Source organism: Gavialis gangeticus, unplaced genomic scaffold, assembly GCF_001723915.1.
Source record: "Gavialis gangeticus isolate Ggan-Ray unplaced genomic scaffold, GavGan_comp1, whole genome shotgun sequence".
In the NCBI taxonomy this organism is placed as follows: Eukaryota; Metazoa; Chordata; order Crocodylia; family Gavialidae; genus Gavialis; species Gavialis gangeticus.
Window position 1 is genome coordinate 22,504,844 of NW_017729027.1, and position 14,746 is coordinate 22,519,589.

The 14,746-nt window shown below is 44.3% G+C and overlaps 1 protein-coding gene across 4 annotated transcripts in view; it reads right to left on the reverse strand.

Moving 5' to 3' along the window:
• Window positions 1-14,746, reverse strand: part of ADGRB3 (adhesion G protein-coupled receptor B3) — a 941,101-nt gene that overhangs the window by 381,147 nt on the left and 545,208 nt on the right. For all 4 annotated transcript variants that reach the window (XM_019520508.1, XM_019520507.1, XM_019520505.1 and 1 more), the window contains 2 exons: window positions 13,854-14,000; window positions 11,886-11,961 (listed from right to left, as the gene is read on the reverse strand). In XM_019520508.1, the coding sequence (XP_019376053.1) occupies window positions 11,886-11,961; window positions 13,854-14,000 (223 nt within the window). The remainder of the gene's footprint in view (window positions 1-11,885; window positions 11,962-13,853; window positions 14,001-14,746) is intronic.

The window sequence follows — 14,746 nt, forward strand, 5'->3', positions numbered from 1 at the left end:
GCCGGAGGTGGTTCAAGCACCTACTTTGAACATCTTCAAGAGACATTTGGATGTTTATCTTGATGGGATCCTATGATCCCTGCTGACCTCCTGCCCCTGGGGCAGGGAGCTGGACTTGATGATCTTCCAAGGTCCTTTCCAGCCCTAATGTCTATGAAATCTATGAAATCTGATCAGTCACAAAGTTTCCTCACATGCGTGGATGAGCTATATCTGTATCAAGAAGTTGATGGGCCAACACGAGGTAAGACACTGCTGGACCTGGTTCTGGGGATCTAAGAATCAAAGGGAAGCTGGAATACAGTGACCACAAGTTGATCACTTTCACTATCCATCTCAAAGCTGGCAAGTCAGTCAGCAATGCAGAAGTCCTCGACTTTAGGAAAGCTAACTTTCATAAGCTCAGGAGACTTGTTGTTGAGGCCCTGAGAGGCCAAGATTTGACAGGTAGGGGAGTTCATGATGAGTGATCTCTCTTTAAGGAAGAAACACAAGGGAAGTCCATTCCAGCCCATAGGAAAGGTAGTAAAAGGGCTCATCAACTCTCTTGGACCTTCTACGTCTAAAAAGAGAAGCTTATAAAGAATGGAAGACAGGAAACACCACTAAGGAGGAGTATTCTGCACTGGTCCTCACCTGTAGGGAGTAGATTAGGAAAGCCAAAGCTTTAACCAAACTCCAACTGGCTACACAAATCAAGGACAATAAAAAGTCCTTCTTCAGATAAGTGGGAAGTCAGAAAAAAAAAGCAAGGGCAACTTTGGGCCCCTACTAAACCAAATGGGGCAGCTGACTACCAACACCCTGGAAAAAGCCAATCTGCTTAATAATTACTTTGCATCAGTCTTTCACCAGCCCAAAGGGACCACCCTGCCTAACAAGATGCAGGATGACCAGGCAGAGGGTGAATATTCTCCCACCATTGAAGTAGCTCTTTTGAGGGAACACCTTGAGAGGCTGGACACCCATAAATCAGCTGGTCCAGATAGATTGCACCCAAGAGTGCTAAAGGAACTGGCAGACATCATAGCGTGGACACAGGCAAGGATACTTGAGAACTCATGGCACTTAGGTGAAGTACCCGAAGACTGGAAGAGGCCCAGTGGGATGCCTATCTTCATGAAGGGGAAGAAGTAAGACCCAGGAAACTACAGACCAATCAGTTTGACCTCAATCCCTGGAAAGATCTTGAAAAAAATTATCAAATAAACCATTATCAACAGGCTAATGGAAGGCAACATTCTGAGGGATAGCCAGCATGAGTTTGTTGTGGGTAGGTCTTGCTTGACCAATCTCATTTCCTTCTATGACCAGGTGATGCATCACATGGACAAAGGGGAAGAGGTTGCTATCATATACATGGACTTTAAAAAAAGCCTTTGACCTCGTGTTCCATGATGTCTTCATGGAGAAATTGGGGAACTGTGGCCTTGATTACCCTACAGTTCGATGCCTGGGGAACCAGCTCTGAGGTCGGACCCAGAGTGGTAGTTGACAGAACTGAATCAACATGGCACACAGTGACCAGTGGTGTCCCCCAAGGCTCCGTTCTTGGACCTGTACTCTTTAATGTATTTATAAATGATCTGGACTCTAGTGTCAAAAGCAGATGGGTTAAGTTCACTGATGACACCAAACTATGGGAAAGAGTGTCCACATTTGAGTATAGGCTGGCGATCCAGGCCAACCTTGATAGGCTCGCAAGGTGAATGGATGAAAACCTGATGGTATTCAATATGGAGAAATGCAAGATGCTGCACATCAAGAAAAAAAAAAACACCTCCCACTTATAGGATTGGCAGTGCTACACTCACTAGCACCATAACCAAAAGAGACTTGAGGGTCACGATTAACCATAAGATCTACATTAGCCACCAATGTGATTCAGCAAAGTGAACACAACTCTGGCTTGCATCTTCTGATGCATCTCAAGCAAGACCCAGGAAGTAATCCTCCCACTGTACTCAGCCCTGGTGAGGCCACAGCTGGAGTACTGCATCCAATTCTGGGCTCCACAATTCAGAAAGGATGTGGAGAAGCTTCAGAGAGTCCAGAGGAGAGCCATGTGCATGATCAGAGGACAAGAGAACATGCCTTATGAAGAGATGCTGAGAGCCATGGGAGTTTTCAGCCTGGAGAAGTGTAGGCTCAGGGGTGACTTGGTGGCAGCCTATAAGTACATAAGGGATGTGCATTAGGATCTGGGGGAATGCCTGTTCACCAGAGCACCCCAGGGGAAGACAAATTCCAATGGTCAGAAACTCCTGAAAGACAGTTTTAGACTGGACATAAGGAAAATCTTCTTTATGTCCGAGCCCCCAAGGTCTGAAATAGACTCCCACAGAGGTGGTGCAAGCACCTACTCTGGACACTTTCAAGAAACATTTGGATGCCTATCTTGCTGGGATTCTTTGACCCTAGGAGACTTCCTGCCCCTTGGGCAGGGGGCTGGACCCAATGATATTACGAGGTCCCTTATAGCCATAATGTTTATGAAATCTATGACATTTCCCCCTCCCTGTCCCACTGAGAGGGACCTGAGCCAGGTCTGCTGGGTGCTCCTCCTTCACTGCTGCATGGCATGGCCAGGCGTGGCCAGACACTGGCCGACATGGTCCCTGAGGAAGAGGGGGTCGGGAGGAAGGTTATTCCCCTCTCTGCCCCCAGGGGACCACAGCAAGGTCTGCCCACCCCAACTGCCACTGCTGCTCTCTCCCTGATTTGGGCTAGCAGCAGAATAAGCCCCTTCCACTGGACGCTGTAGAGAGAGGGAATAAACCCGGTCCTGCCCCCTGCCTAAGGAGCCCTACTGGCTGGCATCTGGCTTGTGAGCACTGAAACAGGGCTGATTAATGTGAGCATCATAGCTCAATTAAATGTTCTAAACTATTGAATAATTAGTAAATCTTTTATGCCTACCAGCTACCCTAGGAAGTGTGTTTTAGAAGTTCCTCCTTTTCCAAATAAGCCCTTGTTTGGATGGTAAAATAACAACTATATTCTCCTCCAGACAAATGACCTGAGAAATGCACTGGAAATCACTGATTCAACATTTCCCTTGCATGTAAAATGAGATGTAAGTTTATGATTTAAAGATGCTGGCATACATACAGATACACAGAAGGTGAGACTCTTGAACTTCCCCTTTTTGAGTTTAATAAATCTCTCCTTTGGCTTAGAAACCTACCTATCTGTGGTTCAAAACTAAAATAACAAGAGACCTTAGACTGTGATTCACGTGTATGAGATCTGCATTGTAATGAGCAAATGGTGTCGGACCCCATATTTGGACAAAATATGTTCTTGCAGGAGAATGAGAGATGCCTTAAATCACTATTTGTAGTCTTGTTTATTTTTTGAAGAAACAGGTGGAACATGGATTTCGCCATCAGTGGAAAATTTTAAATACTGGGCTACTGAAGAAAAAAACAATTTAGTCTCTCTCTAACAACACAGAGCCTGTCCTATACTCAGCCTGTCCTATACTCCTTAGGAGCATAGGACAGGTTACTTGCACAAAGGATAATAGCCAAAATTGAATAGAATTCTCCAATTTATTTTACTTTATTGTACACTGCTTCATTTGATCTATTTTTGTATTAGCATATACCGTGTTTTGTTTTAATTTTGTGTAAACTGGTAGAATGGAAATTCTTATTGTTTGCAGAAATTATACCTCAAACTATACAAATGCTATTGTAAATGTGCTGGAGGGTTTTCTCAGGGCTTGCAAGCCCAATCAGGGATTCACACTGTTGGCAAGAGGATCTGCAGCAGGGAGTCCACACAGACGTAGCAGCAGGAATAACCAGCTTGGAGCTAAAAGCTGCAGAACATGCACATGATTGGACAGCTGTAACTCTGGAGTGGGAAGCCTGGGAGTGGGGCTGAGAGAGTAGCTAAGGGCTGTGGCCAGAAGGTTTGCTTCTGAGAGGGCTGCTGCCAGAAGAACTGTTTGTAGGAGAGCTACTACTGAGGGCAGAGGAGCTATAAGCTACCGAGTGCCCAGGATCACTTGATAGTCTTTGCTAACAGAGCAGGGTTGGTGCAAACTGTCTCCGCCCCCCCCCCCCTTAAGTTCCCAGTGTGAAGGGACCCACTGGGAGGGAATCAGGGAAAAGGGTAGCTAGGGAAGATTCTCTGGGAGGGCTAAGGGAAGCAAAAAGAAATTGTGGCTTTGTGGGAGGTCTAGCAGAAAGCTCAATAAAGTACAGCAGAGAAGGGGGATTCCAGGTGCCAAACATAAGGTAGCTGCTTTAGGCGATGGTGTGATTGTTTGTAGGCACTAAGGAAAGACTGGGCAGAGGAAAGAAACCCATCTCCAGAGCAGCTGCACCTGAGGTTCTGACAAACAGCTCCACTTCCTGACCAGATGGCAGCATTGCAATTTCTTTTCTGAGGCAGAGTGAGCACAGCTCCACCAGGTGCTCAACTGTAGCCATTACACAGTTGATTACTTTGCTGCTGGCAGAGCGATTCTGTGGAGTTTCTGCTGATTAGATGTATATGCCTGTTATAAGTTGCCTGAGTGTTAAAGTTAATTAATCTTTTTTTGCCTTCTATATAATAAGTACTTTCTTTTATTTATTAGTGTAGACTATTATTGAGTCTACTAAACTTTTTTTGTTATCTATGTGATGTTGAACCTGCTAATTTCTTAGTTGTTATTGTAAATAATAAATTCTTGTAAATAGTCATTCAGTGTGTGATTTGGTGTGTAGTCGGGGTGGGAGCTGGCCTATTGGCACCCCAGAATCCCAGAAACTGGGCCGTGGCTGTAGGTAGCACCACAGCCAGAGTTACACTATCATAATATTATGCATATTTTTATTGTTCATATGATTGTATTGTTTTAACAAAATATGTAAATATACTACAACTCTGACTATCACTACCAAATCAGGTGGGTTTCTTTAACATGATTTAAACTGTTTTCTTTTTACAAGTGAAGGTGCATCTTTGCATTTTCATATTTCACTGTTACATGATTTCAATCACTACAAGTCTGGGATTTATTTAAATCAGAAATCTATATGGTTAGGGATAGAAGTGACACAAAACTGGTTTAAGTCATCAGAAACTGAATTAAACCTGTAACAGAACAGCAGTTCAGTGTACATTAATCAGTTTCAAAATGGCTGAAACTGGTTTGCAATAAACTTGGTTGAATGTAGTATCAGACTTTACTGATTTGGGTCAAGCCAGTTTATGAAACTTCAGCCCCAGACCCCTTTCTGGTCCAAGTTAAACCAGAGTCCCCCAGCATCCCAGCACGCTTTGCAAGCCTGAGCTGGGTTGTGCTGTCTGCTTCAGCAGAAAACAGTTGTGTGAGGGAGGGGGAGATAGACAGGGACCGCCCTCCCTCCCTCAGACAAACCCTGGCTGGGGTCTGGGGCCAGGGAGTAGGTAACTTCCCCTGGTTATCCTTCCTTTCCCCCCAAGTACAGAGCTGTCTTGCCCTGCCCTGCTAAACTTACTGAAAGTTACTGCTGGCTGTGACTGTGGACTACAAATCCCGCATGCACCTGGAAGCAGGAAAATGAAGTGATAAGCAACCCTGAAGAGTCCTCCTTCTGTGATGCTGGACTGCAAATCCCAGAGTCCTTGGGGCAGCAGGAAGAGGAAGTGCCCAAGAGCCCTGCTCTAGCGACCCCTCCCCCTGGCTTCTGGCCAATGCCACTGCAGGCATGTGGTTGCATTTCCTGAATCAAAGGTAAATGTGTGTCCAGTTGTTTCTCAGTTTAATTGTTGCATTTTAGACTAACCTGCAAAGACTGAATCGATTCAGTCTCAGGCTTTTTGACTTGTGTCTTACCCCAAGTGAAAATATAATTCCATACTACCAGTCTTCTGACATATCCACTCACCTTCCCCTATCTAGCAGCATTTTGTTGGACAAAAAAAAGAATTACATTTATAATTCCTTGAGTGAGACAGATGAGTATAAAAACCATGAATAGAGAACAGCAAATATTGCAAATATCTGTCACTGAATAATTCTTTGAAAATCTGCTTCCAAAGACATACTGATATAAATTCATTTTCTTTTTCATAAGCCCCAAGTAATTCTCTTATGATGATACTAATATTCATTTAACTTTTAGTGCTGACTTAAGGAGTGTCATTTAAATATATCGCTTTCTACTGCTATTATTCTATAATAATTTGTATTATAGTTTTACAGAAACAATTAAATTGATTTCATACAATTAAATATTTATTTTTCCTTTCACCTAAAGCCTCATCAGAGCTTGACAGAACTCTCTAGGGTTATTGGTAAGGTTTCCTAAGTACAGCCTTAACCAGTAGAAGTTACTTCCTTTGTCAATCTGTTGGGGCACATCCAGACAAGCGTGGATGTGCAGTATGCAATGCTGCAGACCTGTCTGCAGTGCCACATGCTGCATGCAGACATTCCCTGCGCTGCTAATTTGCAGTGCCGGGGGGGGCAGGGGGTGGTTTGACCTTAGGAGATCCTGGGGTGAAAAAAACCTGCGCCTGAAAAAAGTGGGACAGCACACATGGCAGCAGCACATGCTGCCCAATAGTGGAGCCTGGCTGGCCAGAGCTATGCTCTGGCTACTGGCCAGGCTCCTTGCTACAGGATTGCCATGGCTGCAGCTCCCAGAGGCCTCCAGGACCCCAGGTAAGGCTGCTGGTTGCAGCACAGTTGCTGGCCCCAGTCTCCCCTACCCAACCCAAAGCAACGTGCCATGCGCCAGAGCTCACGTGGCATAGGTATTCCCAAGGGACAAGTAGCAGCAGCCACTCCTGTTTGTCCTTTGGGAAATGCATGTTCCTGCTCATAGAGATGCATCCTTGGAGTCCAAATAAGGTGGCCTTTGGAGGTACCACACATGGTTTCCTGCTTTGACTTAGATTTTGGTCTCTTTCTTTGCTTAACTTTATTTTCACTGTTTACATATTTTTGGCAGCAGCAGCAGCCATTTTATTTAGCACAATGCATTGTGGACCACTTATCCAACAGGATTTCTAAGCTATATTGTGTTTATTTACCCCACTTACAGCAGTTATATAAAGGCAGACTGTATTCCCCTTGTTCATGATGAATAACACCTTGCATCCAAGCAGCACCAATGTGTTCAAGAAGGAAGGCATGACTCAACATGAGTAAGGCTTTCACAGTTCAGCTTAATACAACTGAATAAATACAATGCATGTAAATAGTAAGGAGAATGTAATCACAGTACCAGGCAGGTTTTTTATTTAAAACCTAATCACACAAAAATAACTCACTCCAAGCTCCACTAGTCAGAAGGCTGCAACCTCTGCTTTAACATTCAAGCAATAAGGCTCAAGCAACATTTCACTATGGCAGTGATTGCCAACCTTTTTGGGTAGGAGATACATTTTTTAACTAAAAAGCAACCCAAGATCTACCCCCTCAAAGCTCTACCCCACCAACCAACCCCCCCGCAGGTCAGTCTGTGGGCAGAGAAGGGGGGGCAGATCGAGGTGGCGGGATAAAAAATTATTTGGGGATACACCCCTCCAGCAGGTAAGTCTGTGGGGGAAGGGCAGTAGGAGGGGGGGGCATGGCAGGAGCTGGGTGGTGAGACAAGCAAAGGCCTGGGGGCACATGCTTTCCAGGCCTCAGCTTCTCCCCCACCCTCCCCAGCCCCTTTTCCTGCCTGTGTCCCACCCCCTCACAGCTGGGGCCTCAATCTTCCCCCCCACCCCACAGTGGTGAGGGGGGAGGGGAGCAGGGGCCGGTATGCCAGGGTGGGCACGGGACAATTGGCTTATCTGGGGGGGGTGTAGAGACTAAGGGGGAATGCTGCCTGGGAGGGCACAGGGGGTATATGCCCCTGGATCTGCACACAGAGCAGGGCATGGTGGGCTGGAGTCAGGGCAGCATGCAGTGGCTGCACTATGGGGCGGGCTCCCAAAAATTCACCATAGCGCCCCCGCTCCCTCCCAGCACTGCTGCCACCACAGAGCCAAAGAGCTGAGCAATGTACTTCCCTGTCCCCAGCCTGTCCCGTCCCACATGCTGATCTAGGGGCATGCAACCCCCATGCCCTCCTGGGCTGCATGTCCCCCCTGCCCCCCAGATGAGCCACTCATGGCTCCATCCTGCTCCCACCTTTACAGCATTGACCCCTGCTCCACTCCCTCTCTTGCTACTGCACATGCCCCTCCCTACCCCTGCTGCAGCCACCTGAAGCCTGTGGCTGGGCTGCCTTGTGACCCTGCTGCCTATGCCTTCGTACCCCCTGCCACCAGATGAGTGGGGCTCTGGCCAAGCTGGGGGAGGCTTGAAGCCTGGGTGGCTCATCCAGGCACACAGTGGGCTCCTGCCACTGCATGCACCCTGATGGAGGCCTGGAGGACACATGTTCCCCCTGATCTGTGTGCAGGGCTTGGGGTGCAAAGCCCAATGTGAAGTGGCTGCTGCCTCTAGCCTGCACACATATCTGGAGGGCACATGGCCCCCGAGTGTCTGCAGGGGTGTGTGCAGCAGCAGCAACCCCCTGCCCCCCGCATGCCTAGATGGATCACCCAGGCTCTGAGCCTCCACTGGCCTGGCTGGGGCCCCTGTCCCTGCTCCTGCCCCACCCCCTCCCTCACCACAGGGCACTAGGGTTTGGAGGGAGATTGCCCCACCCAGCCCTGGTGGCAGGGGGTACAGCTCAGCCCAGCCATGTGGATTCCACCACCACTCCCAGACTACATCTCAGCCACTCCTGATCCCGGACCCTCTGACAGTCTATCTCAGTCTGGGGTGGCTGAGCACATGCTGACTGAGATTGACTGTCAGAGGCTCTGGGATTGACCAGTTGATTGGGATCCACTGTTTGGTGACCACTGCACTATGAGCACAGCATCCTTCACTTCATTCTGGAGGTAATAACCAGATCCTAAATTGGCATAAACTACTTGATTTCCATTTAATTTAATAAGAATTGTTCTATTTTTCATTGCCGTTTCATGTATGTTTCAGCTCAGATTTTTGTTTGGGGTTTTTTTTGGAAAGAGTGTAATGGATGAAGTTATTCAACACAAAGTATTAAAGGGTTTTTCTTTCAGAATTGGAGTTGTATCTGAATGAACATTGCATTAGAACAATTTAGAGCTGTTGTACCTTTGTTGTTATATCTTGAGGTCATGAGATCAAATTATGAATGTGGTTGCCATAGGCAAAAAAATCCCAAACACTTCATTACCTGATTAGCTGATAGATCTAAATTGCATATGTATCAGCAGTCTCATTTCAGTATAAATATTGATGAGGTGCAATGATGTATATAAGGCATTATTGCTGTAATTTAGAAAGGTTTATACACACACACACACACACACACACACACACACACGAGAAAATGTGCAGTAATAGTATACCACAAAATTAATCATGGCTTTTATTCCTGATTCACAAACACAAACACAATCAACATTGCTACTTTCATACAATTTGCATCAACATTCAAAATCAGCTCACGAGTTCATTCAAGTTATACCAAATGCTTTAGAAGGAATAGGGAGGTATTACTGCTTCGTATATGAACTTCCAAAGCTTTTATTTATGATTCAATATATTTAGTTTACCAAGCCATGCAGGTCTGGCAGCTCACATAACCACTTTCTATGGGAGGCTGATATGTTCACAGGTCAACCAGTTGAACGTCTTAAATGACAAAGGCAAAAAATGAATACAAAGAGTTCTATTCCCTTCATACTTCACAGTGCCCTTTTTGCTGTATGTTTAGGGCTTCCTCCAAGAAATCTAGCTATTTAGGAGTTTAACTTTAAATTTAATGGGAGCAGAAAAAGGTGAAAAATAACAAGTTTCCATAGATGGAAGAAACACTTTAAATGGCTTTGAATAGGCAGAAAAAATTGGCTTCAATGATCCAGACTTGTTTTCACTAAACTTAAATTATGGAGCTAGAAGTGCATGATCATTGATTGCTGCTTACAAAATACAAGTTTGAGAGATATGTGACCACTTCCACATTTTTTCTGTGGCTGTCATTGTCCCTAAGGTTTGCTAGGGAGTCCTAAATATTTTAGCCATTTCTCTCTGTTTCTCAGACTATGTAATAAAGGGATACAGCTATTATAACAACTTCCTCCTTCCTGGTTTATTTTAGGAACTGGCACGTTAACCCGAAGATGCTCATCAATGTTTTAGATCATTAAAATTTACTATTTAAGCAGTGCCAACAGTATATATGAGTCCTTAAAAATGCTTCCTGAGATGGTAGATCGTTTTTCACTTGAAGAAGACCCTTGGACAAATAAGGCTCCTTGGGACACAGGAGATAATTGTGTTATGTACCACTGTGGATACCACGTGCCCCCCTCCCCCCCAACACCTATTGTGGCCAATCGCTGTAGCTTCATAATACCTTAGAACTACATTAGGAGTCATTTTTCTTCTTAAGCTCCACACGTCATCCCCTCCTCCTCCCCTGCCCCCCAAGATTACCACTGTGGAAAAAAAAATTACATTACATTATTCTTCTATCAAGCAAGCCATACGAGGCGGGGCTGAGGGACCTGGGATTCTTCAGCCTAAAAAAGAGAAGGCTGAGAGGGGACTTGATAGCAGCTTACCGCTACATCAGGGGAATACATCAAGGGCTCGGTGAACAACTGTCCACAGGGGCACTTTTGGGGAAAACCAGGAGTAATGGCCACAAACTCCTGGAAGACCGTTTTAGGCTCAACATTAGGAAAAACTTCTTCACAGTTAGTGTGTCCAGACTGTGGAATAAGTTCCTTCTAGAGGTGGTGTAATTGCCTACCCTGGAAATCTTCAAGAGGAGACTGGACAGTCACCTTGCTGAGGTTACCTGATCCCAGTTGGATTTCCTGCTTGGTGCAGGGGCCTGGACCTGATGATCTTCTGAGGTCCCCTCTGGCCTTACAATCTGTGAATCTATGAATAAACCGGCTTCAAATATTGCAGTTTTTGGTCAAGATTTCCCCATTAGCTTTGGCTAAGTGAGAGGAGGTGTGCTGGATTTCTGCTTCACTAAGATCTGTTGTGATACAATATACAGTAATTTATTGAACAACAACAACAGAGCTAGCAGTAGAAACTACTGTAGGTTGGGCTAATGCTTGTGCAGCAAGAATCTGTCTTAACTGATGATCTGGGAAGGAAAAGGTAATGCAAGGGGATTATTTTACATGACTAGGAGTAAAATAAGCTCTTCCTCTCTTTTTAGGTACCTGTATTGGCCTAAAGAGGTGACTGATATATTTGACTGATATATTTGAACTGTAGAGATATGTGGATTTCTTCTTTCCCAGAAAGCTCCTTAATCCTAATGCAACCTGCTCTCTCATCCTAATGCAATTATAATTGATAACATACTTGAAGAGTGGCTTTTGTGAAAATGAGGGCCAGCATTATTGGTATACCAAGTGATTATTTCCTTGCTAGAGCATGTACACTACTAGAGAACAGCAGTATTAAGTCTAAATACACATAGCTTGAGTATTATTTTACAGCTGTTCATCAGTTGACATACTTACAAGGAAACTTTTTTCTCAAGCTACAGTTCAGATAAAATGACAGTTACATTACAGTAGAGTTGGAGTGTTATTGTAGCCATGATGGGCCAGGAAATGTACAAGAGGTGAGGATTTTTGTGGTATCTCTATGGTTGCAGGAGCTGTTAGGCAATCTTTTGTCTTTCCTCAGGTTACAGTATACCAATTGGATTTACAGGTTACTGACATCACATACCCCACAATACATAAAGGAATTGCAAATGTGCATTTTTAAAGATGGTGCAAAATGCAAATGATGAACACACATGTTCTTTGTTGACTGCTTTCATCTTGACATGATCTAGAGTTATGCCTCTGAAGCAATGCAAGCTATTGTGTAAGCTGAAATAAATTCTTACCTTAAAGTGGGCAAAATAAGTTCCAGATTTTTGTACAAAACTGCTCCAAGCACGAATACAGTTGATTCATCTAGTTCTTTAAAAAAAAAACAAACAAACAAAAAATTAATTGAATCAAAAAAGTTCAAATGTTTTAAAATATTGTCTTTACCAATACATTAGTCAGCATATGTCTCTAGGGATAGGTATGTGTAGGTATTTTATTTATATATTTTTTTTATTTGGGATCTTAAGAAAAATCAGGTGTGTGTTTCCTCCTCAGGAAACTAGCACCAGTCCTGGAGGTACTGCAATACCAGGCCAACACCAGGAGGACCAGAGCCAGCCCTGACACCTTTCCCTTGGTACCAAAATTGCTACATTTGATGTGTTGATGGGAACCTACCACAAGGATAGGTTAATACAGCCCACCTGAATAAGACATGTAGTAGTATCTATTATGCTCAATCATCCTCAGCACTGACTCTATTTCAAGTCAAGGTTAGCCACTACATTGAAACACTTCAACTTCCTCTTCACTCCCACAGCTGAACTGTGCCTTTCCTCTCCTTGTCTAAAGATTTGTGTTTCTTCACCAGCCTTAAATGCCTAGCAAACATTACCAAATGGGACCCCAAAACTGTTAACTCAGAATCTCTCTGCCCCCAACTCTCCCAGCCTGGAACATATGATTAGTGTAGTCCCATCCTCCATGAAGTGAAGCCAGACCAGGTTGCCCTGCATCTCAGCTTCATATAAACTTTTTAAGGATTTCAGGGTTTGTGACATGAACACCCAGTTCCAGTCATGTGTGGGGGGCTAACTGGCTACATTGCTCCTTTGTGGGGTGTGGAGTATCTGAAGTATGCACACATACTGAGCAGTGCTAAGCTGTGGGATCACCGAAGTTTGAAATGCTGTTGAGCCTGCTGGGGCCCAACCCATTGAACAATGTGGTAAATTATGAGCCTTTGGCTTTTGGATTAATATCATGTATAGTTTGTACCACATGTAATAGGTGCCAAAGTGATGCTCAAAATTGTGTTTATGGAGTAAAGGTAACATGCATCAAGTCTGGATTAACTAAGTGTATGGGTATTACATGCAAATGACTATAGCCATGTTTAATTTCAAGGTTATTGTTTTCAAATTTGCTCCTTACTTATATGTGCTCAGGGAAAGTAGGGTCTGATAGTAAGGAGAGAGGAGAGGGGCTGCCAGGGGAAAAAGTTTGGGGGAAGCAGACAGCAAAAGGGCTACCTGACCGCTCAGATTATTTTCCCTGCTGTAGCAGTGGAAGGGGGACAAATTCAAAGAAAACCTCCAATAATTACATTCTATGTTTGGAAAATTATAACAAAGTTATTATTTTTCCACACATAGAATCTAATTATTGGGGGTTTGTTTTATAATCAGGATTGTCTTCTATTTGAGTAAATATGGTATACTGGTATTTCATTTTGAAATACCTATAGGGGACATTTTTAACATGTAGGAGATGAATCTGCAATATAGTTGTTTAGGGTGGGACAGTATATTGCATACTGGCCTTAGAACCACTGTGAACAGTTTAGAGAGGAAATAAGATCAGTCAGTAGAAATAAGATCGGTCTCTATGATGCTGTAATGTAGTGACAGGAAAATGTCCCTGAAATTGTCTACAGTAGAATCAGGAGAATACAATGCTGAGCTTTTCATTTTCTATGAGCACATGTTGCTAAGCTGCATGAATATTGCAAACTACAGGCAAGACAATGTAGCTGATAATACTTTGAATTTCTACAAGACCTTAAAAATCTCTTAATATATAAGTCAAGCCTCACCAAATTAATTTGGGGATTAGTAAAATAAAATATCCATTTTGGAGATTGTTAAAAGAAATATCAATACGTTCAGAAGTAGCCATATGGGACAACATTTCTCAGATTCCTTAATCTAATGAGCAAAAATTCTCCTTCAATATAATATTGTGCCTGAATACTTATTTACCTGATGACATAGGGGTGAAGATATTTTTTGGAATGACAACCCTGTCTTCTGAGTTTCGCGCCCAGTCAACCATTCCTTTCCTGCCTTTCATTGGGAAATTGATGTCTGTTAGAACAGATGCTGCAGGAAGCTTCTGAATACTAGCCACTATTAAAAGAAATAATACAATCAGATAACTCTCATGTTTTACACTTCAGAGCATTATGAAGAGATCATAATAGTAAACAATAACAAGCATATGATAATGCAATTAAAATAAAACCAGTTTATTACTTTAACTGGGGCTGTACAGTTTATTTTGAATACTGTATTTACTCCAGTATAAAATAAGGTTTTTAACCCCCAATCAGCACGGGGAAAAATCCCCTCATCATACATTCATATATGTAATGAAGGGGGGAGCAGGTGGCTGCTGCCGCTCTGACTCTGGCCCTGAGCTTGGGTTGGGGTCAGAGTCAGACCCACAGCAGCCTCCTGTGCCCTTCCTTCCACTTCCCCTCTGCAGCTTCCGGCTTCCTCCCCATCCCTCATAGCACTGGAAGCTCAGCTCTTACCAGCCAATCAGCAGCATTGTTACTGCTGTATTCCCTGCCCAGACAATCAGCACACTAAAAGTACTGCATGACCAGGAAAGGGTTGAGTTTCCACCTGCTGTGCTCTGAGCAGTGTCTGACATTAAGGTGGGTGGGGGGAAGAGGCATACTGGGAGGAGTGGGGGAGGAGCAGAGGGGAGGTGGGAGTAGGGGGTGCAGATGGCAGGGACTAGGAAGGCTGCAGAGGGAAGAAGTGGACAGGACAGAGGGCAAAGGGCCCACCTGACCGTCCACCCCCACCACTGCTCCCTATGCTGTAGCTGGGGGAAGGATTTAAGATAGGTCTCCAATACTTAGATT